This window comes from Hypanus sabinus, chromosome 25 (genome assembly GCF_030144855.1).
Source record: "Hypanus sabinus isolate sHypSab1 chromosome 25, sHypSab1.hap1, whole genome shotgun sequence".
In the NCBI taxonomy this organism is placed as follows: Eukaryota; Metazoa; Chordata; class Chondrichthyes; order Myliobatiformes; family Dasyatidae; genus Hypanus; species Hypanus sabinus.
Genome location: NC_082730.1, coordinates 10,807,071 through 10,830,781, shown reverse-complemented (window position 1 = coordinate 10,830,781; position 23,711 = coordinate 10,807,071). Strand labels below are relative to the sequence as shown.

Sequence of the window (23,711 nt, the reverse complement as noted above, 5' to 3'; positions counted from 1 at the left end):
TCCTCCAACCTGAGTTTGGATTCATTTTGACAATAGAGGAGGCCATGGATAGACATATCAGAATGGGAATGGGACGTGGAATTAAAATGTGTGGCCACTGGGAGATCCTGCTTTCACTGGCGGACAGAGCGTAGGTGTTCAGCGAAACGGTCTCCCAGTCTGCGTCGGGTCTCGCCAATATATAAAAGGCCACACCGGGAGCACCCGATGCAGTATACCACACCAGCCTCACCTGGAAGAACAAGTGCTTCACCTGCCCTTACACTTCCTCCCTCACCACCATTCAGGGCCTTCCAGGTGAGGCGACACTTCACTTGTGAGTCGGCTGGTGTGGTACACTACGTCCGGTCTTTTATATATTGGTGAGACCCGACGCAATATTGGTGGAACACCTACGCTCTGTCCACCAGAAAAAGCAGGATCTCCCAGTGGCCACACATTTTAATTTCACGTCCCATTCCGATTCCGATATGTCTATCCATGGCCTCCTCTATTGTCAAAATGAATCCAAACTCAGGTTGGAGGAACAACACCTTATATACCGGCTGGGTAGCCTCCAACCTGACGGCATGAACATTGACTTCTCTAACTTCCATTAATGCCCCTCCTCCCCTTCTTACCCCATCCCTGACATATTTAGTTGTTTGCCTGTTCTCCATCTCCCTCTGGTGCTTCCCCCCCCAACCTTTCTTTCTCCTGAGGCCTCCCGTCCCATGACCCTTTCCCTTCTCCAGCTCTGTATCACTTTCACCAATCACCTTTCCAGCTCTTAGCTTCATCCCACCCCCTCCGGTCTTCTCCTATCATTTCGCATTTCCCCCTCCCCCCTCTACTTTCAAATCTCTTACTATCTTTCCTTTCGGTTAGTCCTGACAAAGGGTCTCGGCCCGAAACGTCGACATCACTTCTCCCTATAGATGCTGCCTGGCCTGCTGTGTTCTACCAGCATTTTGTGTGTGTTGTTGTTTGAATTTCCAGCATCTGCAGATTTCCTCGTGTTTGTAGATTATAATGGTGTGTTAATGAGAGGTAGCTAAGAGATGTGGATTAGAACATGATTAAGTCAATGGGTAGAAACAATAGTGGCGGATGTACTTGTGATACGCAACTATAGGCCGATTGGATATGCTAATGCAACTAAACCAGGAGATTGCTATAAAAAATGCTGTGTACAAGGATCGGTGGGCAACCAGCGACTAGCTCAATGACTGTCTCAGCTTTGATTTGCAAATTAAAGTTTAATACTTCTTGAAGAATCTTCTGCGTCTCCTGGTCGTTTGTGGGGCATGAGAAACCACAACAAATGCTCTGCCTCAGGAGACAGTGGAGGCCAATTCTCTGTATGTTTTCAAGAGAGTTAGATAGAGCTCTTAAAGATAGCGGAGTCAAGGGATATGGGGAGAGGGCAGGAATGTGGTACTGATTGTGGATGATCAGCCATGATCACATTGAATGGTGGTGCTGGCTCGAGGGGCCAAATGGCCTACTCCTGCACCTATTGTCTACTGAATCTCAACTGTTCAAGGACTCTTCATCTCATGTTCTCATTATTTACTGCTTATTTATTTATTTATCTATTTATTATTATTATTATTTCTTTTTGTATTTGCAGGGTCTGTTGTCTTTTGCACATTGGTTGAACACCCAAGTAGGTGCAGTCTTTCATTGATTCTGTTACGGTTATTATTCTATTATGAATTTATTGAGAGTATGCCCACAAGACGAATCTCAGGGTTGTATTTGGTGACATATATGTACATTGATAATAAATTTACTTTGAACTACAAAGAAAACACGCCAGTGGTTATATTTCATTGGAACTTTGAGGAGATTTGGTATGTCACCAAAGACTCTAGGAAATCTCTACAGGAGTACCCTGGACAGCATTCTAACTGGCTGCATCACCCTCTGTTGTGGGTGGGGGGAACTGCAAAGGATTGGAAAGAGCTGCAGAGTTGCAAACTCGTTCAGTTCCGTCATGGACAATAGCTTCCCCCAGCAACGGCATCTTCTAAAGGCAAAGCCTCAAAATCAGCCATCATTAAGGACCCCCATCACCCAGGACTTGCCCTCTTTCCATTGGTCATTAGGGAAGAAGTATAGAAGCCAGAACACACACACACATTTTAGAAACAGCTTCTTCCCCTCCACCATCAGATTTCTCAACAGCCCATGGATATTCTTATTATTTTACTCTTCCTCTTTTCACTACTTATTTATTTTGTGAAGATTTCTCATTGTAATTTCTCTATGTGTAGCACTGTACTGCTGCCGTGGATTACCGGCTCACCCTGTCTGATTCTGGCCTTTCCGGCTCAGCAGGGTGAGACTAGAACCAGAGGTCATAGGTTTAGGGTGATAAGTGAGATATTTAAGGGGAAGCCATTCATTCCAAAGGAGGTGCGAGGGTGGAACGAGCTGCTAGCGGTACCGGTAGATGAGAGTTTAATTGCACTAGAGGAGCTCGGACTGGCACGCGGACGAGAGGTGTATGGAGGACTACGGTCAGGGTGCAATTGGATGAGAACTGCAGTTCGACACAAACTACGTGTGTTGAAGCGTGTGCCCTGTGAGTCTATCTGATTTTGGAATTAGAATTACATAGCCATTTTTTAAAATCCTAGGGAACCTGTCAGATAGCTCCTAAGTTTGACAATAAGCTGAATTGCAGCAAACACACTGGAACAAAGGAAGCTCTCAGCCTACTGAAACCCTCCAACTTCCTGATCATTTATGATGAGGACCTGTATTCTAAATCAGAGTCACAACCACCAGCGTAAAAGTTGTGAAATTTGTTGTTACGTAGCAGCAGTACACTGCAATACATAATAATCTAAAAACTGTGAATTATAGTCTGTTAAATTAAATAAGTAGCGCAAAAAGAGAAAAATATATGATGGGGGCCCTTCATGACAGATGTTCCTCAGCCTTCCCCAGAGACCTTCCTCTGGTTCACAATACTCACCATCTCACTCACAGCGGAGTGTGCTGTTCGAGCAGAATCCTGCTCCATTTCCCTCCCATTCCGGGTGCTACCGTTTTCAGCCCTGGCTCTACGTCGAGGGTTGAGCTCAAAAATTTCCCTCTGATTCCGATTCTCAAAGGGAACGTTCAGACGCAGGGCACATCCTCCTGGCTTACTCTGAAGGAATCTCCTGGAGTCCACGTCCATCTCTTTCCAGCAGACCTACACCAAGACCACAAACAGACCGCTTTACACGTGTCGCAGTATTTGTGCAGAGTTACACCGTCAGAGCCTCAAATGCTTTCTGCCCGTAACCTTTGACGCCCTTACTAATCAAGAACGTTTCAACCTCCATTGATTCACCATCCTCTGGCTAAAGAAATTCCTCCTAATCTCTGTTCTAAATGGGCATCCTTCTATCCTGAGGCTGTGCCCTCTGTTCATAGACTCCCCCAATATGGGAAACATTCTCTCCACATCCATTCTGTCTAGGCCTTTCAACGCTCGGAAGATTGGACTGATGAGGGCTCATCTCTTTGCAGCGAAGTAGGATGAGAGTTGACTGGATAGAAGTGTTTGGAGGCATCGATAGGGTGGAGAGCCAACACCTTTCTCCCCCAATGCAATGACAAATACAAGGGGATATTTCTTTTAGGTGATTGGAGGAAGTGGTGGGGGGTGGGGGGTGAGGTAGATATACAGTCATAGAGCACCACAGCTTGGATACAGGCCCTTCGGTCCATCTAGTCTGTCCCAAACCATTAAACCTGCCTACTCCCATTGACCTGCACCCAAACCACAGCCCTACCATCCATGCACCTATCCAAACTTCTCTCAAACGTTGGACTCAAACCCCGCATCCACCACTTGTCCTGACAGCTCTTTCCACACTCCCACCAACCACCCAGGCAAGCAGCTCTTCCTCGTGTTCCCCTTTACACATTTCACCTTTCACCCTTAACCCACGACCTCCAGTTCTAGCAGGGTTAGGAGAGGTTATTTCCACGGAGAGTGGCGAGTGTGCTGAACTCCCTGCCAGGAGAGGCGGTAAAGGCAGGTACATTAGGGACATTTAAGGGACTCCTTAGACAGGCACATGGATGATAGGAAATCGGAAGGCCACGCAGGAAAGGAGGGTTAGATTGATCTTGATGTAGGTTAAAAGGTGATGGGCCGAAGGGCCTGTACTGGCGTGTGGTGTTCCGCGTTCTTTCAGCTGTCTGTGGGCCAAAGGGCCAGTCCCGTTCCATTACAGTTACTCACCCAGCTCTAACTTTCAGCTGCACTGACCGTACACCGACAATTATCACACTCGGCAGTTTGACCACTGACACACAGGAGCATGGAGGGAGTCAGCGTGTCCGGCGGCATCTGTGGAGGGACACGGGCATCCTGTGCTGCAACCCTGGCCCCGAAAAGGAACACAGAGGGAAAACCCTTGCAAAGGTTGAGGGGCTGAAGGAAGTAGAGTGCAGAAGAGACAGGAAAAGGGAGGGAGCCGACTTGTCAGGGTGTCCCTGGGATTCAGCGTCTGCCCATTCCATCCTCAGGAGGCCGATGAGAATGTCATAGCCCCGGATGGAAAAGGAGGGTTGTGGGGTGGAGATGGTTTGAAAGGTAGCCTGCTCCTCTGTGCTCCTGACACATGGACCCAAGGTTCTAAACACCATTCCAAATGCTCCTTCTCCACCTTCGACAGTCATGGGCCAGAGATTCACGGGGTGGGGGTGATTGCTCAACCCTTCCCAGCATCTAGGACATCCTGAAGAGGACATCAAGGCGGCAACATATAGAGTGTCTATCACTGAGGGCCCTCAGCATCTTGGACATGTTCTCTTCCCATTACTACTTCCGGGAGGGAGGAGCAGGAGCCTGAAGGCCAACACACAACAACTCAGGAACAGCTTAGAGAACAGACAGCACAGTTACAGGCCCTTCAGCCCACGACTTGGTGCCGACTTTATAACCTACTCGAAGATCAATCTAACCCTTCCCTCCCGCAAACCCCTCATTTTTTACTTCATTTATTTCGCTACACAGTGCAGAGTCGGCCCTTCTGCCCCTTCGGGCCAAGCCACCCCAGCAAGCCTCGACAAACCTGATTAACCGTTACCTAATCTCAGGACAATTTACCCTGACCAATTAACCTACCCAATGCGCCTTTGGACTGTGGGAGGAAACCAGAGCACCAGGGGAAAAGCAACGCACTCCACAGGCAGGAGGTACAGAGACTCCTTACGGATCGGCGCCAGAATTGAACTCCAAAATCCGGAACGCCGAGCTGTAATAGTGACACACTAACTAACTGCTTGTGGCTCCCTCCAACTCCTGCCTACCGAAGCATTTCTTAAAACTCCCCGATGCACCTGCCTTTGCCACCAGTCCTGGCAGCACATTCCACACACCCACTACTCTGTCTAAAAAAAACTTGCATCTGACCTGACACCCCCCCCCCCCATACATTCCTCTAATCACCTTAAAAACGATGCCCCCTTGTGTTAGCCATTTCCACCCTGAGAGCAAGTCTCTGGCTGTCCAATCAATCTATACCTCCGATCCATCTGCCATCAGATTTTTCCATGGTCCACGACCCCATAAACATTGCTGCTGTCTTCCACTGATTCTATTCCAGCTATTATTCCATTATGGATTTATTGAGTATGCCCCACAAGGAAACGAATCTCAGAGTGACTTACGTATATGTACTGTGATAGTCAATTCACTTCAAACTTTGAACACAATGTCACTATGCGTCTTATTTGCATTATTTATTTATTTGATTTGTGGTGTTTTTATGCCTTTGCTCTGTACTGCTGCTGTAAAACATCGAATTTCACATTATCACACACAACGGGAGGAAAAACTCAGCAGGTTAGGCAGCGTCTAAGGAAATGAATAAACAGTGAACGTTTCAGGCCAGGACCTTTCCTCAGGACTGGAAGGGGGAAAAGACATTGGAATAAAAAGGTGTAGGAGGAGGGGGAAGGAGGACAAGGTAGAGGGTGACAGGTGAAGCCAAGAGGGTTGGAAAAGTAAAGAGCTGGAGAGAGCTTACCACAGGGGAAAGGGAAGGAGGAGGAGGGTGGCAGATGAGAAGTGGTAAGAGGCCAGAGTTTTGAATTGAATTAACTTTATTTCATCCTTTACATACATGGAGTAAAAATCTTTATGCTATGTCTCCATCTAAATGTGCAATCTGCAACCATAGTAATTTATAATAAATAGAACAGTCAATATAACATAGACCACACTCAAATCAGTGCGAGTTCAACAGTCTAATGGCCTGGTGGAAAAAGCTGCCCCGGAACCTGTTGGTCCTGGCTTTTATGCTGAAGTACCATTTCCCGGACGGTAGCAGCTGGAACAGTTTGTGGTTGGGGTGACTCGGGCCCCCAATGATCCTTCGGGCCTTTTTTTACACACCTGTCCTGAATCATGGGAAGTTCACAACTACAGATGTGTTGGGCTGTCCGCACCACTCTCTGCTGAGTCCTGCAATTGAGGGAGGGGTACAGTTCCCATACCAGACAGGATGCTCCCAACTGTGCCCCTTAGAAAGTTCTTAGGATTTGATGGCCCCTTACCAAACTTCCTCAACCATCTGAGGTGAAAGAGATGCTGTTGTGCCTTTTTCACCACAAAGCTGGTGTGTACAGACCATGTGAGGTCCTCGGTGATGTGGATGCTGAGGAACTTGAAGCTGTTTACCCTCACAACCCCAGATCTATTGATGTCAATAGGGGCTAGTCTGTCTCCATTCCTCCTGTAGTCCACAACCAGCTCCTTTGTTTTCGCGACATTAAGGGAGAGGTTGTTTTCTTGACACCATTGTGTCAGAGAGGCCATGTCATTACTGATTGAGATAAGACCAATCGATGCAATGGGGAATAGAAGGGGGGGGGGGGAGGGAAAATGTTTTTAACCGGAAGGAGAAATCAATATTCATGGATCAGGCTGGTGGTTACCCAGACGTTAAGACATAAAGTGTAGCTCCTCCACCCTGAGGACGGCCTCATCTTGGCACAAGAGACCATAAGACGCAAGACAAAGGAGCAGAAGTCGGCCATTCAGCCCATCGAGTCTGCTCCACCATTTTATCATGAGCTGATCCATTCACCCATTTAGTCCCACTCCCCTGCCTTCTCACCATAACCTTTGATGCCCTGGCTACTCAGATACCCGTCAATCTCTGCCTTAAATACACCCAATGACTTGGGCTCCACTGCCGCCTGTGGCAACACATTCCACAAATTCACCACCCACATATCCACGTAGGTAACTTTCCTGTAATTCCATGGGCTCTTAAATTGTTTAGCAGCCTCATGTGCAGCATCTTGTCAAAGGCCTTCTGAAAATCCAAATACACAACATCCACTGCATCTCCCTTGTCTAGCCTATTTGTAATTTCCTCAAAAAATTGCAATAGGTTTGTCATGCAGGATTTTCCTTTAAGCAAACCATGCTGAGTTCTACCTATCTTGTCATATGCCTCCAAGTACTCCGTAACCTCATCCTTGACAATCAACTCCAACAACTTCCCAACCACTGATGTCAAGCTAACAGGTCTATAATTTCCTTTTTGCTTCCTTGCCCCCTTCTTAAATAGCGGAGTGACATTTGCAATCTTCCAGTCCTCCGGAACCAGGCCAGAATCTATTGACTTTTGAAAGATCATTGCTAATGCTTCTGCAATCTCCACAGCTACTTCCCTCAGAACACAAAGGTACATTCCATCTGGTCCAAGAGATTTATCTACCCTTATAGACTATTCAGCTTCCTGAGTACTTTCTCTGTCGTAATCATGACTGCGCACACTTCTCTTCTCTGACACCCGTTATACCGCTGTATACTTCCGTTATACTGCTGATGTCTTCCTCAGTGAAGACCAATGCAAAATACTCGTTCAGTTCCTCCATCTCCATATCTCCCATTACAATTTCTCCAGCATCATTTTCTATCAGTCCTATATCTACTCTCACCTGTCTTTTACTCTTTATATAACTTGAAAAAGAGGAGGCCATGGCCCAACATGTTGGAATGGGAATGGAAATCAGAATTAAAATGGCCTCGCTCTCGTAAGTTCACCTTTATTTAAGTCTGATTATTGACGTTTGCACATGAGACCGTTCTGCTAATTGTTGATTGCTCGTGGCTGTATTGTCTTGTAAATTGCTGTTGCCATTGTGTTGTCTGTATTGGTATTGTCCTGTGTTATGTTTGGCACTGGACCACAATCCTTTCTGGTATGTTTCGCCCACTGGCAATAAAGAGATTGTGATTCTGATAGATGCTCTCTGACCTGCAGGGCTGCAGCCAGTAAAGACTGTGAGAGATCCTAATCTCCAGTTGGCCGAGGAGTCCCCGTGACTGGGTTTCAAACCATATCCCAAAGATGTGAATTTTGTTGTCTTGCAGAAGCAGTACACCAGTACACAGTACATATAAAAAAAACATTTGCTCTGGAACATGGATTAAAGATTACCTTCATTTGTCACATGTAGATCAAAATATTCAAAGAAATGTGTCCCCTGTACTTCCCTCTCCCCCCCCCCATTCCTTTCCAGCCCCGACGAAGGGTCGTGGCCCAAAACACCAGCTCTTCACTCCTCTCCATAGGAGCTGCCTGATCTGCTGAGTTCCTCCAGCAATTTGTGTTTTTATGGTTTCCAGACATCTGGTGGTTGTTCCTTATCTTGTTTTTGTTATCCATCTTCAAGGCCCCTCTCCTCAACTGGCAGTAAATATGCTTGCAACAGTCACCCAGGCAACCGTGGCTTCCACCTGCAGGCCTGTGTATCATAACTTTCAGTTTATTTAGAGGCACAGCACAGTATGCCGTGCCACACAGCAGCCCACCGACTTAACTCCTAGCCTAACCACAGGATGATTTACAACCACCAGTTAAACTACTAAGAGGAACGCAAGCTTGCCGTAGGGTTTGGAGGCTTGTGAGCCTCAGTGACCCGGAGAGAGATGTCGACCGGAGTCAGGGTCATCCGCTTTGGCTCTCGGTACGGTCATCCTTGCCGAACAGGCCAGAGGCTTGAGGTCCACCAGTCCCCCAGGTCCGGTGGGTTCAGCCCAGGGGTTAACAACCCTGACTGGTCAAAAGAAAATTGTTATGGAAACAGCAACAAAGAATCCTTCTGCACAGAGATGAAGGACTTTCATTGCTGCCCTTAACACCAGTGGTGTAATCTCCTTGCAGAAGGCACTGGAGTTGAACCCTGAAGCCTACGAGTGTCACACTAACCACTATCCTGGTGCCCTTGTGCTCCGAATCATCTTTTTAACAAAGTAAACTTAATTCATGATTTACAAAATTGGACCATTCAATGCAAAACACAAAATGCTGAAGGATTTCAGCAGTTCAGGTAGCGTCTATGGAAGAGAATAAACAGCTGACATTTCGAGCTGAGACCCTTCATCAGGACTGGAAAGGAAGGGGAGAAGTCAGATTAAGAAGGTGGGGGGGTAGGGGAGGAAGAAGTGCACAGTGGTAGGCAATCGGTGAAACCGGGGGGGGGGAGGGTGAAGTAAGGAGCTGGGAAGCTGACTGTTGAGAGATAAAGGGCTGGAGAAGGGGGGAGTCTGATGGGAGAGGACAGAAGACCATGGAAGAAAGGTGAGAGAGCGAAGCAGGAATAGGGAATGGTGGAGGGGAGAAGGGAAATTACTGGAAGTATGAGAAATCAAAGTTCATGCCAAAAGGTTGGAAGCTACCCCTGAAAGAATATAAAGTGTTGCCCCTCCAACCCAAGTGTGGCCTCGTCACCGCAGCAGAGGAGGTCATGGACTGACGTGTCGGAATGGGAATGGGAAGTAGAGTTGAAATGGGTGGCCACCGGGCGACCCCACTTTTTTCTGGCGGAGCCTTTTGATTCTTTTACATTCATAGTCAATGCCTTCTGTCCTCTCCCATCAGACTCAGGGAGGAGGTGAGGGGACCTTCCTACTCATTCATCATGCAACCACTGATACAGTCATGAAGGCAGCACACACCAGTGGGTCTACCTCATTAGGACTTTGAGCTTTCAAATGTCTCTAAAGGCTCTTTCAAATTTTCATAAATCAAAGGTCCACATCAGAATTAGAATTAGTATCACCGGCTTATGCTGTAAAGTTTGTTGACTCTGTGGCAGCAGTACATGGCAATACATAACAGTGAAAAAATAGCGTGAATTAAAGTGTACATGTCCTGACGAAGGGTCTCGGCCTGAAACGTCGACTGTACTTTTTCCCATAGATGCTGCCTGGCCTGCTGCGTTCCACCAGCATTTTGTGTGTGTTGCTTGAATTTCCAACATCTGCAGACTTCCTTGTGTTTGTGAATACAGTGTGTGTGTGTGAATACGGGGGAGAGGGGGAGAGAGAGACCCACACACACAGGAATGGTTTCACTGCTAAAGTAATGGTCTTTCTGGAGAAGCAGTGTTTGGGTTATGGTGAGAGATAACGGGGGCTTGGGAATGTGAGCCGTCCAATCAGGGGAGCGGGTATTTGGTGTAGTGTTCCTGATGCCGGTGTGAGCTGGGGTCTTTTGTTTGGCGGAAGAGAACTGGTCGTAGGATTCGACCCGGTGGGGGACCGTGATTCCATGGAGCAAGTTGCCGCAGCAGACTGAGGATCGGTGAATATTACTTTTGGAAGAGATGAGCTCCTTTTGTGCACATTTGACTGTTTAATTATAATGGGCCCTTTCTGCTCTTTTCTTTCTTTTGTTTACTAACCGTTCAGTTAAAATTTAGTTATAATCCCTTTAATCGTACGTAGTGTGCTGTCTGTTATTTCTTGACACTGACTTGTAACAGGGAAGCAAATTACACAGCGTCCACACAAACCAGGGTTTGGGGTGGGAGAGGCGTCTCAATCTCACAGGTTTGGCGGCACCAGAGTGTGTATTCCCTAGATTTACGCAGGCAAGGAAGCCAGTGGGGTTTCATATGCATATTAGTATGTGCATATCTATTTAATAGTTGCATCCGGGTGCAATTGGGTATCACAGGCTCATTCAGCCAGAACAGCAAGCTACCGTGCTCTATCTCTGAATCAAAATGAATAAAAAGAAATTCTTCTTGTTCCTACAGATGTGGAGTTCCTCCAGTAGATTATGTGTTTCTTTACAACCTCACATCACCCATTGATCTGCTGTTCACGACTCCAGCAACCCGGGTTCAATTCCAATCTTCAGTGCAGTCAGTGTGGAGTCCGCACGTTCCCCCAGTGACCACAGGAGACCATAGGACAGAGGAGAAATTAGGCCATTCGGTCCATCGTGTCTGCTCTGCCACTCGATTGTGGCTGATGTGCTATCCCTCTCATGAGTTTCCCCCGGTGCTCCGGTTGGCTCCCACTCCCAAAAGTACATAGGCAGGTTGGTAGATTCATCAGTGACTGCAGGTCACCAATTCAAAGTTAAAAAGTAAACTTATTGTCAACGTACTCCAGGTTGAGAACCCCTAGTCTAGGGGGAGTTGACAGGAATGTGGAGAGAATAAAAAGTGGGGTTAAAGTGGGAATAGGGTCAGCATGACTGCTTCAAGGCCGGCACAGACTTGATGGGCTGAAAGACCTGTTTCCCTGCTGCATCATTCTCCACCATGTTGTTACAAACATGCCTATATAAGCCATCAGAATTCTTTCTTGCGCTGTAAGAAACACCGCCAACAATAATCTACAAAGTCACACAAACACCTCACAGTAATGATTAAATAGCTCGGTGACTGAGGGGAGCAACAAGACACAACTATTGCCAAAAAAACAACTAGAAGGCCAATTACATCCACTTACAAGGTCAGAATGGGCCTCAGTTATGTCTCACAGGAGGCAGTACCTCTTACACTGTGTCATACAGAAATACTGCAAAGAAACAGGACTCCATCCTTTCTCGTCCAGTTACCATCAAACACTAATCCACTCTGATCCCACACTTCCATCAACCACCCCCACCCAGACTCTACCAACACAGAGGGGTCTTGGCAAAGGGGCAGAATTAGACCTTTCAGCCTATTCAGTCACAACTGATTTATTTTCCCTCTCAGCCCCATTCCCCCTGTGACCTTCGATGCCCTTACTAATCAAGAACCAATCAACCTCTGTTTTAAATGCACCCAATACTTGGCCTTGTTACGATTTTGTAACATATCTGCAGCAAGAGATGATGACAAATTGAGCCGGGTTTTAATATTAAAACCACTATATTTATTATCATCTATTCAAAAACATAGAAAATTAAATAACCTACTTTCTTAAACGGAAGTTAACAGTGTTATGCATCTATAGCTCCCTTCCAGTCAAAATTCGAACCCGTTCTTAACAAATCTTATTCAAGCACAGTCGTAAAGTGGCATTCAGAGAGCCCCAGTAATTCACAAAATAGGGGTAAGGGTGCTGAGGAAGAGGATTTCAAATTGGTAAGGGTGCCGAGGAAGAGGATTTCAAATTGGTAAGGGTGCCGAGGAAGAGGATTTCTTGGAATGTATGCGGGATGGTTTTCTGAACCAACATGTCGAGGAACCAACTAGAGAGCAGGCCATTCTAGATTGGGTATTGAGCAATGAGGAAGGGTTAGTGTGCAATCTTGTCAGGCGAGGCCCCTTGGGTAAGAGTGACCATAATATGGTGGAATTCTTCATTAAGATGGAGAGTGGCATAGTTAATTCAGAAACAAAGGTTCTGAACTTAAAGAAGGGTAACTTTGAAGGTATGAGACATGAATTAGCTAAGATAGACTGGCAAATGATACTTAAAGGGTTGATGGTGGATGTGCCATGGCAAGCATTTAAAGATCACATGGATGAACTACAACAGTTGTTCATTCCAGTTTGGCAAAAGAATAAACCAGGGAAGGTAGTGCACCCGTGGCTAACAAGGGAAATTAGGGATAGCATCAAGTCCAAAGAAGAAACATATAAAATTAGCAAACAAAAGCGGCACTCCTGAGGACTGGGAGAAATTCAGAGACCAGCAAAGGAGGACAAAGGGCTTAATTAGGAAAGGGAAAAAAGATTATGAGAGAAAGCTGGCAGGGAACATAAAAACTGACTGTAAAAGCTTTTATAGATAAGTGAAAAGAAAAAGATTGGTCAAGACAAATGTAGGTCCTTTACAGTCAGAAACAGATGAATTGATCATAGGGAACAAAGACATGGCAGACCAACTGAATAACTATTTTGGTTCTGTCTTCACTAAGGAGGACATAAATAATCTTCCGGAAATAGTAAGGGACTGAGGGTCTAGTGAGATGGAGGAACCGAGGGAAATACATGTTAGTAGGGAAGTGGTGTTAGGTAAATTGAAGGGATTAAAGGCAGATAAATCCCCAGCGCCAGATAGTCTGCAACCCGAAGTGCTTAAGGAAGTAGCCCAAGAAATAGTGGATGCATTAGTAATAATTTTCCAAAACTCCTTAGATTCTGGATTAGTTCCTGAGGATTGGAGGGTGGCTAATGTAACCCCACTTTTTAAAAAAGGGAGCGAAAAACCGAGGAATTATAGACCGGTTAGTCTGACATCGGCAGTGGGGAAAATGCTAGAGTCGGTTATCAAAGATGTGATAACAGCACATTTGGAAAGAGGTGAAATCATCGGACAAAGACAGCATGGATTTGTGAAAGGAAAATCATGTCTGACGAATCATGAATTTTTTGAAGATGTAACTAGTAGAGTGGATAGGGGAGAGGCAGTGGATGTGGTATATTTAGATTTTTAAAAGGCTTTTGACAAGGTCCCACACAGGAGATTAGTGTGCAAACTTAAAGCACACGGTATTGGGGGTATGGTATTGGTTGGCAGACAGGAAGCAAAGAGTGGGAGTAAATGGGACCTTTTCAGAATGGCAGGCAGTGACTAGTGAGGTACCACAAGGCTCAGTGCTGGGACCCCAGTTGTTTACAATATATATTAATGATTTAGATGAAGGAATTAAATGCAGCATCTCCAAGTTTGCGGATGACACAAAGCTGGGCGGTGGTATTAGCTGTGAGGAGGATGCTAAGAAGATGCAGGGTGACTTGGATCGGTTAGATGAGTGGGCAAATTCTTGGCAGATGCAATTTAATGAGGATAAATGTGAGGTTATCCACTTTGGTTGCAAGAACAGGAAAACAGATTATCTGAACGGTGGCCGATTAGGAAAAGGGGAGGTGCAACAAGACCTGGGTGTCATTGTACACCAGTCATTGAAGGTGGGCATGCAGGTACAGCAGGCGGTGAAAAAGGCAAATGGTATGTTGGCATTCATAGCAAAAGGATTTGAGTACAGGAGCAGGGAGGTTCTACTGCAGTTGTACAAGGCCTTGGTGAGACTGTACCTAGAGTATTGTGTGCACTTTTGGTCCCCTAATCTGAGGAAAGACGTTCTTGCCATAGAGGAGTACAGAGAAGGTTCACCAGATTGATTCCTGGGATGGCAGGACTTTCATATGAAGAAAGACTGGATTGACTAGGCTTATAATCACTGGAATTTAGAAGATTGAGGGGGGATCTTATTGAAACGTATAAAATTCTAAAGGGATTGGACAGGCTAGATGCAGGAAGATTGTTTCCGATGTTGGGGAAGTCCAGAACGAGGGGTCACAGTTTAAGGATAATGGGGAAGCCTTTTAGGACCGAGATGAGGAAAAACTTCTTCACATAGAGAGTGGTGAATCTGTGGAATTCTCCGCCACAGGAAACAGTTAAGGCCGGTTCATTGGCTATATTTAAGAGGAAGTTAGATATGGCCCTTGTGGCTAAAGGGTTCAGGGGGTATGGAGAGAAAGCAGGTACAGGGTTCTGAGTTGGATGATCAGCTATGATCATACTGAATGATGGTGCAGGCTTGAAGGGCCGAATGGCCTACTCCTGCACCTATTTTCTATGTTTCTATGAGAGGAGAGACTTGTGGATTCAGAGTGCTGCAACGAGGTCATCTCGACAAATTCCAAAGATTCCACGGCTAGCAAACGAAGAAATGGTTACCGAAGATCCCAGCCGAGGAATACTGTTCCAAAGTCCACAAAGAGAGATCTCACAAAGTGACTGTCACTAGATCTACACACATGGATCATATGAGGGACAGACACGTCTCCACAATGCATAGTGTGCCGCTGATTAACCCAATCCTTTGGGCTAATGGGTTGTGGCGACCCACTTTCTGCGCAGGCGAAGCGGCTCACAAATAGCCCACGCGCAGGGAGAGACTTTGGTAATGCACCTCTGATGTCATTTCCACCTGGAGAGGGTGGGAACGAGGAATTAAAAGCCAGCGCTGCTAAGTTTGAATAAACTAGTCTCGAAACGACTGACTGACTGTGTGTCATTGTTTCTAGCTCTGCATGTAGTACATCGCTACATTGGTGACCCCGACAGTCCAAAATGGCATTTGGACCAAAGATGACCGACTCTTCATCTGTTCACACAGTTTCACGAAGACTGCCGACTTTCTGAATGCTGTGACCACGCCTGTGGTTTAGCCAAGCAGAAGCTCAGTTCCAGATTTGGCAGATATCCTCTGATTCCACGCGTTACTACCACGTGGTGAGCGCCCTTGACCAGGAGACGGCCGCCCAGGTTGCGGATTTCATACAGTCGCCCCCGGAAGAAGGCAAATATGAAGCATTCAAAGCGCTGCTCATTGGGACCTTACGGTTTGGGAGACAGGCCGCCATCAGCATTAATGAACGAGATGCTGGCCCTGGCTGACGGACACAAGCCCTGCCTCATGTTCGAATAAGCGTTCCTAGAGCAACTGCCCAAGGACATACATCTGCTGCTGGCCAACGCAGATTTCAGTGATCCCCGGAAGGTGGCGGCCTGGGCAGACGTGCTATGGAAAGCCAAAAGGGAGAGCAGGGCATCCGTCGGTCAGATTACCAGGCCACGCACCCAACAGCGGACCAGACGAGGCCCAGCAGGGGGGTGCACACAACACAGAGGCAGGAGTGAGGAGGACAGTGAACAGTGGTGTTTCTACCACCAGCAGTGGGGCAGTGAAGCCCACTGTTGTCGCCCTCCCTGCAAGGGCCAGGACCAGCTGCTGCTAATGACTATGGCGGCTGGCCACCAGGACAGCCTCTTGTATGTCTGGGACAAACAGTTGGGACGCCACTTCTTGGTCTACATCGGAGCGGAAATCAGCGTCTTGCCCCCGACAGGGTACAACACCCGCAACAAGAAGCCAGGACCCACCCTGAGGGCTGCAAACGGCAGCACGATACGGACCTATGGCACCCGCAGTTCGGCGCCAGCCGGTTCACGTGGGACTTCACACTGGCCGCCGTGGCCCAACCACTCCTGGGGGCGGACTTCTTGTGAACTCACAGCCTGCTGGTCGACTTGAAAGGGAAAAGACTGGTACATGCCGAGACTTTCCAGACGTTTTCCCTGGGTGAAGCCAAGTTGCCGGCCCCACACCTGGACTCCATCAATTCACCAGAATCCTGGCGGACTTTCCATCAATTCTGGCACCACAGTTCACGGCAGCCATGCCCAGACATGGAGTACAGCACCACATCCTGACCCAGGGACCACCCCTCCACACCCGCGCACGAAGGCTCCCCCCGGAAAAGCTCCGCCTGGCAAAGGAGTAGTTCAAGAGGATGGAGGAATTGGGGATCATACGGAGGTCCGACAGCCTATGGGCCTCCCCCCTACACATGGTGCCCAAAGCAGCCGGGGGCTGGAGACCATGCGGCGACTACCGCAGACTGAACGAGGCTACAACTCCTGACCACTACCCCATGCCACACATACAGGACTTTGCAGCAAACCTGCACGGGGCAAGAATCTTTTCCAAAGTAGACCTCGTCCGGGGATACCATCAAATCCCAGTGCACCCTGAAGACATCCCCAAAACAGCACTCATCACCCCGTTCGGCCTGTTCGAATTCCTCCGAATGCTGTTCGGCTTGAAGAATGCCACACAGACATTCCAGCGGCTGGACTTTGCGTTCATCTATTTGGACGACATCCTTATAGCCAGCAGTAGTCGTCAGGAGCATCTGTCCCACCTCCTCCAGCTCTACTCCCGCCCGAGTGATTTCGGCCTCACGATCAACCCGGCCAAATACCACCGACTTCCTGGGCCACAGGATTACCAAAGACGGGGCAACACCTCTGCCCGCCAGGTAGACGCGATCCACCACTATGCCCGGCCCAACACGGTCAAAGGCCTGCAGGAGTTCGTTGGTATGGTGAACTTCTACCACCGTTTCCTCCCTTCAGCAGCCCGTATCAAGCGCCCTTTGTACACCCTGATGTCGGGTAAAGGCAAGGACATTACTTGGGACGAGGAGGCCGCGGCCGCTTTCGTTAAAGCCAAGGAAGCCTTGGCAGATGCCGCGATGCTGGTGCACCCCAGAACGGACGTTCCGACCACCCTCACAGTGGACGCATCCAACACAGCAGTTGGTGGGGTGCTGGAGCAACTCATCAAGGGGTGCTGGCAACCCCTGGCATTCTTCAGCAAGCACCTCAACCACCCGAACTCAAGTACAGTGCTTTCGACCAGGAGCTGTTGACACCGTATCTGGCAATCCGGCATTCCAGGTACTTCTTAGAAGGCAGGCCGTTCACCGCGTTCACGGACCACAAACCGTTGACCTTCGCATTCATGAAGGTGTCCGATCCCTGGTCGGCTCGCCAGCAGTGACATCTGTCCTACATCTCCGAGTACACGACGGACATCCAGCACGTCTCGGAAAAGGACAACTTCGTGGCGGACGCACTCTCCAGACCAGCTGTCCAGGCCCTGTCCCTGGGGGTGGACTATGCAGCACTGGCGGAGGCGCAGCAGGCAGACGACGAGATGCCCAGCTACAGGACCGCAGTCTCGGGTTTGCAGCTGAAGGATTTTCTCGTAGGCCCAGGTGAGAGGACCCTCCTGTGCGACGTGGCTACCGTCCAACCTCACCCCATCGTCCCGGCAACCTGGAGGCAGCGAGTTTTTGGCTCCATACACGGTTTGGTGCACCCATCTGTCAGGACAACCGTCTGGCTGGTCTCCAGCAAATTCATGTGGCACGGACTTCGCAAGTAGGTCAGTGAATGGGCCAGAACGTGCGCGCAGTGCCAAACAGCCAAGGTGCAGCGGCACACTAAAGCCCCGCCGCAGCAGCTCGAACCCACCCACCGGAGGTTCGACCACATTCATGTGGATATCGTGGGCCCCCTACCAGTGTCCCGAGGAGCGCGATACCTCCTAACTATGGCAGACCGGTTCACGAGGTGGCCAGAGGTGGTCCCGCTCACCGACACATCTGCCGATTCCTACGCCTGAGCACTGATTGCAACCTGGGTAGCACGCTTCGGGGTACTGGCCCACATTACCTCCGACAGAGGCACCCTGTGGTCGGCTGTGGCCAGCTTTTCGGGAACGCAGCTGCACCACACGACTGCCTACCACCCACAGTCGAACGGACTAGTGGAACGCTTCCACTGTCACTTGAAGTTGGCTCTCATGGCCCGCCTGAGAGGACCTAACTGGGTGGACGAGCTTCCCTGGGTCCTGCTTGGACTTTGCACAATGCCCAAAGAGGATCTGCACCCCTCGTTGGCCGAGTTGGTGTACAGCGCGCCCCTGGTCGTCCCAGGAGAGTTCATACCAGCCCCAAGGGGGCAAGAGGAAGAACCCGCAGCAGTCCTGGACAGGCTACACGAAAGGCTCGGCAACCTGGCCCCTGTACCAACTTCACAGCACGGACGGACCCCGACCCATGTACTCAAAGACCTGCAGAACTGTAAGTTTGTGTTTGTACGAAGGGGCGGACACCAGGCACCGCTACAGCGGCCGTACGAGGGGCCGTTCAAGGTGATCAGGAACAACAGGTCCACATACATTCTGGACATTGGGGGTAAAGAGGAGGTTTTCACGGTGGACTGACTGAAACCCACCCATGTGGACTCGGTGCAGCCGGTCGAGGTTCAGGCACCGTGGCGCACTGGCAGACGGCCAGAGACTGATCCAGACTGTGGATATTGGGGGTTGTATCGCCGATTCTGGTGGGGGGGAGGGGTTAGGTGGCGATCCACTTTCTGCGCAGGCAAACCGGCTCACAAATAGCCCGCATGCGGGGAGAAACTTTGGTAATGCACCTCTGATGTCATCTCCACCCGGAGAGGGCGGGCGCTAGGGATTAAAAGCCAGCGCCACGAAGTTTGAATAAACTAGTCTCGAAACAACTTACCGACTGCGTGTCGTTATTCCTAGCTCTGTAGGTAGTACGTCACTACAGGGTAAGCATTAGACCTTACCCCTCTCGATCATGAGCTGTCCCCTAATAACCTGAAGTCTGCAATCTTCACTGTGTCTCTCTCCTTCCATCGACTCCTTAACGAACAAGCCCTGCAGCAATCTGCATTTCTCTTTTCATACCGTCAGTATACGTCATCAAGTGACGTGCACAGGAATCGAAACTACTAACTTCCAGCAAAACAAGACCATAGATAAGTCGCACTTAGTAAACAAAACTAATGTCACGTGACGCCCACAGGAATCGAAACTGTGGTCACGTAACAGCGTCTGCGGAAATGAATTTCACAGGTTCACCACCTGTGCACATCCTGCCCGTTTATTCCTCTCCGTAGATGCCGCCTGACCTGCTGAGTTCCTCCAGCAATTTGTGGGTTGCTCAAGATTGCCAGCATCTGCAGAATCTCTTGTGTTTACGAGGGACTAGAATGAGCAGGGCAGACAGGGACATGGAATTCTGACCGGTTGCCACTGAGGAGAGATTGGCTAAGCTGGGAATGTTTTCCCCAGAGCAAAGTTTATAGACGCTTGTCAGATTACATAAAGTGGACACAGTCTTTTTTTTAGCCCCAGCATTGAAGAGTCCAAGGCTACAGAGCATAGGTTTAAGATTGGGGGGAGGGGGGGGCAAGTTTTAAAAGGACCCAAGAGGTGACCATCACACAAAGGGGTTTGGGAAGCTGGGGTGAGCTGCAAGAGGAGATGGTTGAGAGGGCGAGTTAACACTCAAAAGATGTTTGGGTAAGTAGGTGGATAAGGAAAAGTTTGGAGAGATTCAGGATTGTTTGTGATTCTTCAGTACTAGAACAAAATGATTGTTATTCCAGATGCAATACGGCATTAAAACACAAATAAGCAGATAAGAGGCACAATAAAAACAATCAATACCATGCGAGGTCTCCTGCAAGTGCCGAGAGATGCTTTTTCGCAGAGAGCTGCTGATACTACAAAGCGCTCCCAGTGCATCCTTGGCGTTCGCGCTCGGGGTGGGGATAGCGGTGATGAACACCGTAAACCAACTCCCTGGGCCAAGTAATATGGCCTGCATTCCAGTGCGTTACACGAGGAAATCTGCAGACGCTGGAAATTCAAACAACACACACACAAAATGCTGGTGGAACGCAGCGGGCCAAGCAGCATCTATAGGGAGAAGTACAGTAGACGTTTTGGGTTGAAACCCTTCGTCAGGACTAACTGAAAGGAAAGATAGTAAGAGATTTGAAAGTGGGAGGAGGAGGGGGAGACCCGAAATGACAGGAGAAGATATGAGGGGGAGGGATGAAGCCTGGAGCTAGAAAGTTGATTGGCAAAAGAGATACAAGGCTGGAGAAAGGGGAGTGTCATGGGACGGAAGGCCTTGGAAGAAAGAAAGGGGGAGGGGAGCACCAGAGAAAGATGGAGAGCAGGCAAGAAGTTATTGTGAGAGAGAAAGAGAGGAAAAAAATAAAAATTAAAAATTAGGGATGGGGTAAGAAGGGGCAATGTTCATCAAGGTTGGAGTCTACCCAGAGAGAATATAAGATGTTGTTCCTCCAACCTGAGTGTGGCTTCATCTTGACAGCAGAGGTGGCCATGGATAGACATATCAGAATGGGAATGGGATGTGGAATTAAAATGTGTGGCCACTGGGAAATCCTGCTTTTTCTGGCGGACCGAGCATAGGTGTTCAGCGAAACGGTCTCCCAGTCTGCGTCGGGTCTCACCAATATATAGAAGGCTGCACTGGGAGCACCAGATGCAGTATACCACACCAGCCGACACACAGGTGAAGTGTCGCCTCACCTGGAAGGACTGTCTGGGGCCCTGAATGGTGGTGAGGGAGGAAGTGTAAGGGCAGGTGTAGCACTTGTTCTGCTTACAAGGATAAGTGCCAGGGGGGAGATCGGTGGGAAGGGATGGGGGTGACGAATGAACAAGGGAGTCGCGTAGGGAGCCGCATAGGGAGCGATCCCTGCGAAAAGCAGAAAGGCAGGGAGGGAAAGATGTGCTTGGTGGTGGGATCCCATTGGAGATGGTGGAAGTTACGGAGAATTATATGTTGGACACAGAGGCTGAAGGCTGGTAAACTTTGCCTCCAACTTCCACCCTGCCCTCAAATTTACCCGGTCCATTTCCAACAGCTCCCTCCCCCTCCTTGATCTCTCTGTCTCTATCTCTGGAGACAGCTTATCTACTGATGTCTACTATAAGCCCATGATTCTTCTTCCCACCCTAATGCTATCCCCTTCTCTCATTTCCTCCGTCTCCACCGCATCTGCTCTCAGAATGAGGCCTTTCATTCCAGGACGAAGGAGATGTCTTCCCTTTTTAAAGAAAGGGGCCCTTCCTCCACCACCAACTCTGCCCTCAAAAGCATCTCTCCCATTTCACGCACATCTGCTCTCACCCCATCCTCCTGCCACACCAATAGAGAGAGGGTTCCTCTTGTCCTCACCTACCACCCCACCAGCCTCTGTGTCCAACATATAATTCTCTGTAACTTCTGTCAACTCCAACGGGATCCCACCACCAAGCACATCTTTTTTTTCTTCTCTTTCCCTCTCACAATCACTCCTTGCCTGCTCTCCATCTCCCTCTGGTGCTCCCCTCCCTCTTTCTTTCTTCCTATGATACTCCCCCTTCTCCAGTTGTGTATCCCTTTTGCCAATCAATCTCCCAGCTCCAGGCTTCATCCCTTCTCCTCCTGTCTTCTCCTATCATTTCGAGTCTCCCGCTCCCCCTTTCAAATCTCGTACTATCTCTCTTCTCCTTTCGTCCTGCCGAAGGGTCTCGGCCCGAAACGTCGACTGTACTTCCTATAGAAGCTGCCTGGCCCGCTGCGTCCCGCCAGCATTTTGTGTGTGTTGCTTCGAGCGCGTTATGTTTATTTGCCCGAGAACAGCGAGTGCACACTGCAGAACATGGTCCAAATTGCAGGCAAATGGGACTAATCTGGACAAGGCACATTGGTCGGTATAAACGGGACAGGCCGAAAGGCGCAGTTCAAGGGGAGCGTGCAGACTCTTCCAGCGCCCGAGGTCGAGCTCTCCGGGGGCCAGAGGGACACCAGCCCCGGGTCCGGCACAAGGGAACCGTACCAAAGGGCAAACAGACCACAAGCCGGGCGACACTCACAAAATGCTGGAGGGGGTCTATGGAAACGAATAAACAGTCGCAGCTTCGCGCCGAGACACTTCATCAGGACTCGTTCATTCGAAAACCAACATGACCTCGGCAATAAAACTACACACAGCAGCCAACGGGGAGAATTCTCCTCCACTCTGCTGAAGTGAATGACTTGGGGGAGAAAAGTTAACAGAGAGAAGTCGCGGTTTAAAAAACGCAACCCCTCACGTCCCCGTCCCCGTCCCCCCCGGCTCACCTTGTCCAGCGCTCCGCTTTCTGAACCGGCCCCCGAAACTCCTCACACTCCCTCCCTGCTCCGGCGGGGGGGGGGGCAGCGTGACCTTCGTCGAAGGTGCGCCGCTTTGCAGGGAGCGGGGGCAGAGATGCCCCGCGTGTTTCGCCGCCGGCACGCCACTTGGGAAACTCAGAAACGCTGGCTCACGTCCGTCAGAGGACATCCTGCGGGAGTGCTCTCTCTCTCTCTCTTCGGCGACGCAGCGGGGAGGGGCTGTGTTGGATGAAGAAGCCCCTCGGTTACCGTAGTAGTGTACCACCCCAGGGGCCACAGCCCTACTGGCTTTAAGGCTTCAGCAACAGCTTCTTCCCCTCCGCCATCAGATTTCTGGAAGGACAATGAACACCACCCCAGTATTCTTTTTGCATTAAGTGTTTCATTCAAACTTTAAATATATTCCTTGTTGTAATTGATCGTTTTCATTTTGAATTGCAAACAACACATCTCATGCCAGTGAGAGTAAACCTGATTCTGGTTCCTGAATGTGATAGAACATGATAGGGCTTGTCGGTGAGTGTAAATATGAAAGGGCATTGCACACTTTATTGTAAATAATATTTTTACTATGAATAAAGTTTAATTAGGATTTTTTTTAAATCACATCTTGGTATTTAATACCATCATCCCCTCAGTGTTAATCACCAAGCTCCTAAACCAGGAGCTTCTGTACCTCCCTCTGCAACAGGATGGTCAGCTTCCTCACTGGCTGATCATTGTCAAAGCTGATTGGGGACAACATCTCCTCCTCGTCGACAATTAACACTGGCTCAGGGTCTCCAAGGATGCCCACTTCCCTCACAGCTCCAGACACCTGTGAATTTGCAGATGACACCAGGAGGTTGACACCCAGGAACCTGAAGCTGCTCCCTCTCTCCACCTCTGACCCCTCAGGACCAGTGCGTCTTCCTCTGACTTCCCCTTCCTCAAGCCCACCATCGTTTCCTTGGGAGATCCCGACACTGAGTGTGAGGTTGATGTTGCGACCCCCCCCCCCCCACCCAGCAGATCTACCTCACACCTGTGCATCTCCTCCTTGACATCTGACGTTGAACCAGCTGAAGTCCTAAACCACTAGCTGCTTCCCTTGGACCATTCAGCTCTTTAACCATCCTGCA

The 23,711-nt window shown here is 49.0% G+C and overlaps 1 protein-coding gene across 5 annotated transcripts in view; it reads right to left on the bottom strand.

Annotated features, from left to right (window-relative positions):
* Nucleotides 1-22,702, bottom strand: part of LOC132381004 (uncharacterized) — an 86,616-nt gene extending 63,914 nt beyond the window's left edge. For 4 of the 5 annotated variants that reach the window (XM_059950072.1, XM_059950075.1, XM_059950076.1 and 1 more), the window contains exons 1-2: nucleotides 22,558-22,702; nucleotides 2,966-3,187 (exon numbers count right to left, since the gene is read on the bottom strand). In XM_059950072.1, coding sequence (XP_059806055.1) covers nucleotides 2,966-3,172 — 207 coding nt within the window. In that variant the 5' untranslated portion in view covers nucleotides 3,173-3,187; nucleotides 22,558-22,702. Of the gene's footprint in view, nucleotides 1-2,965; nucleotides 3,188-19,131; nucleotides 19,250-22,557 lie in introns of those variants that run through there. The other variant, XM_059950073.1, reaches the window with a different exon arrangement.
* Between the last annotated feature and the right edge of the window lie 1,009 nt (nucleotides 22,703-23,711).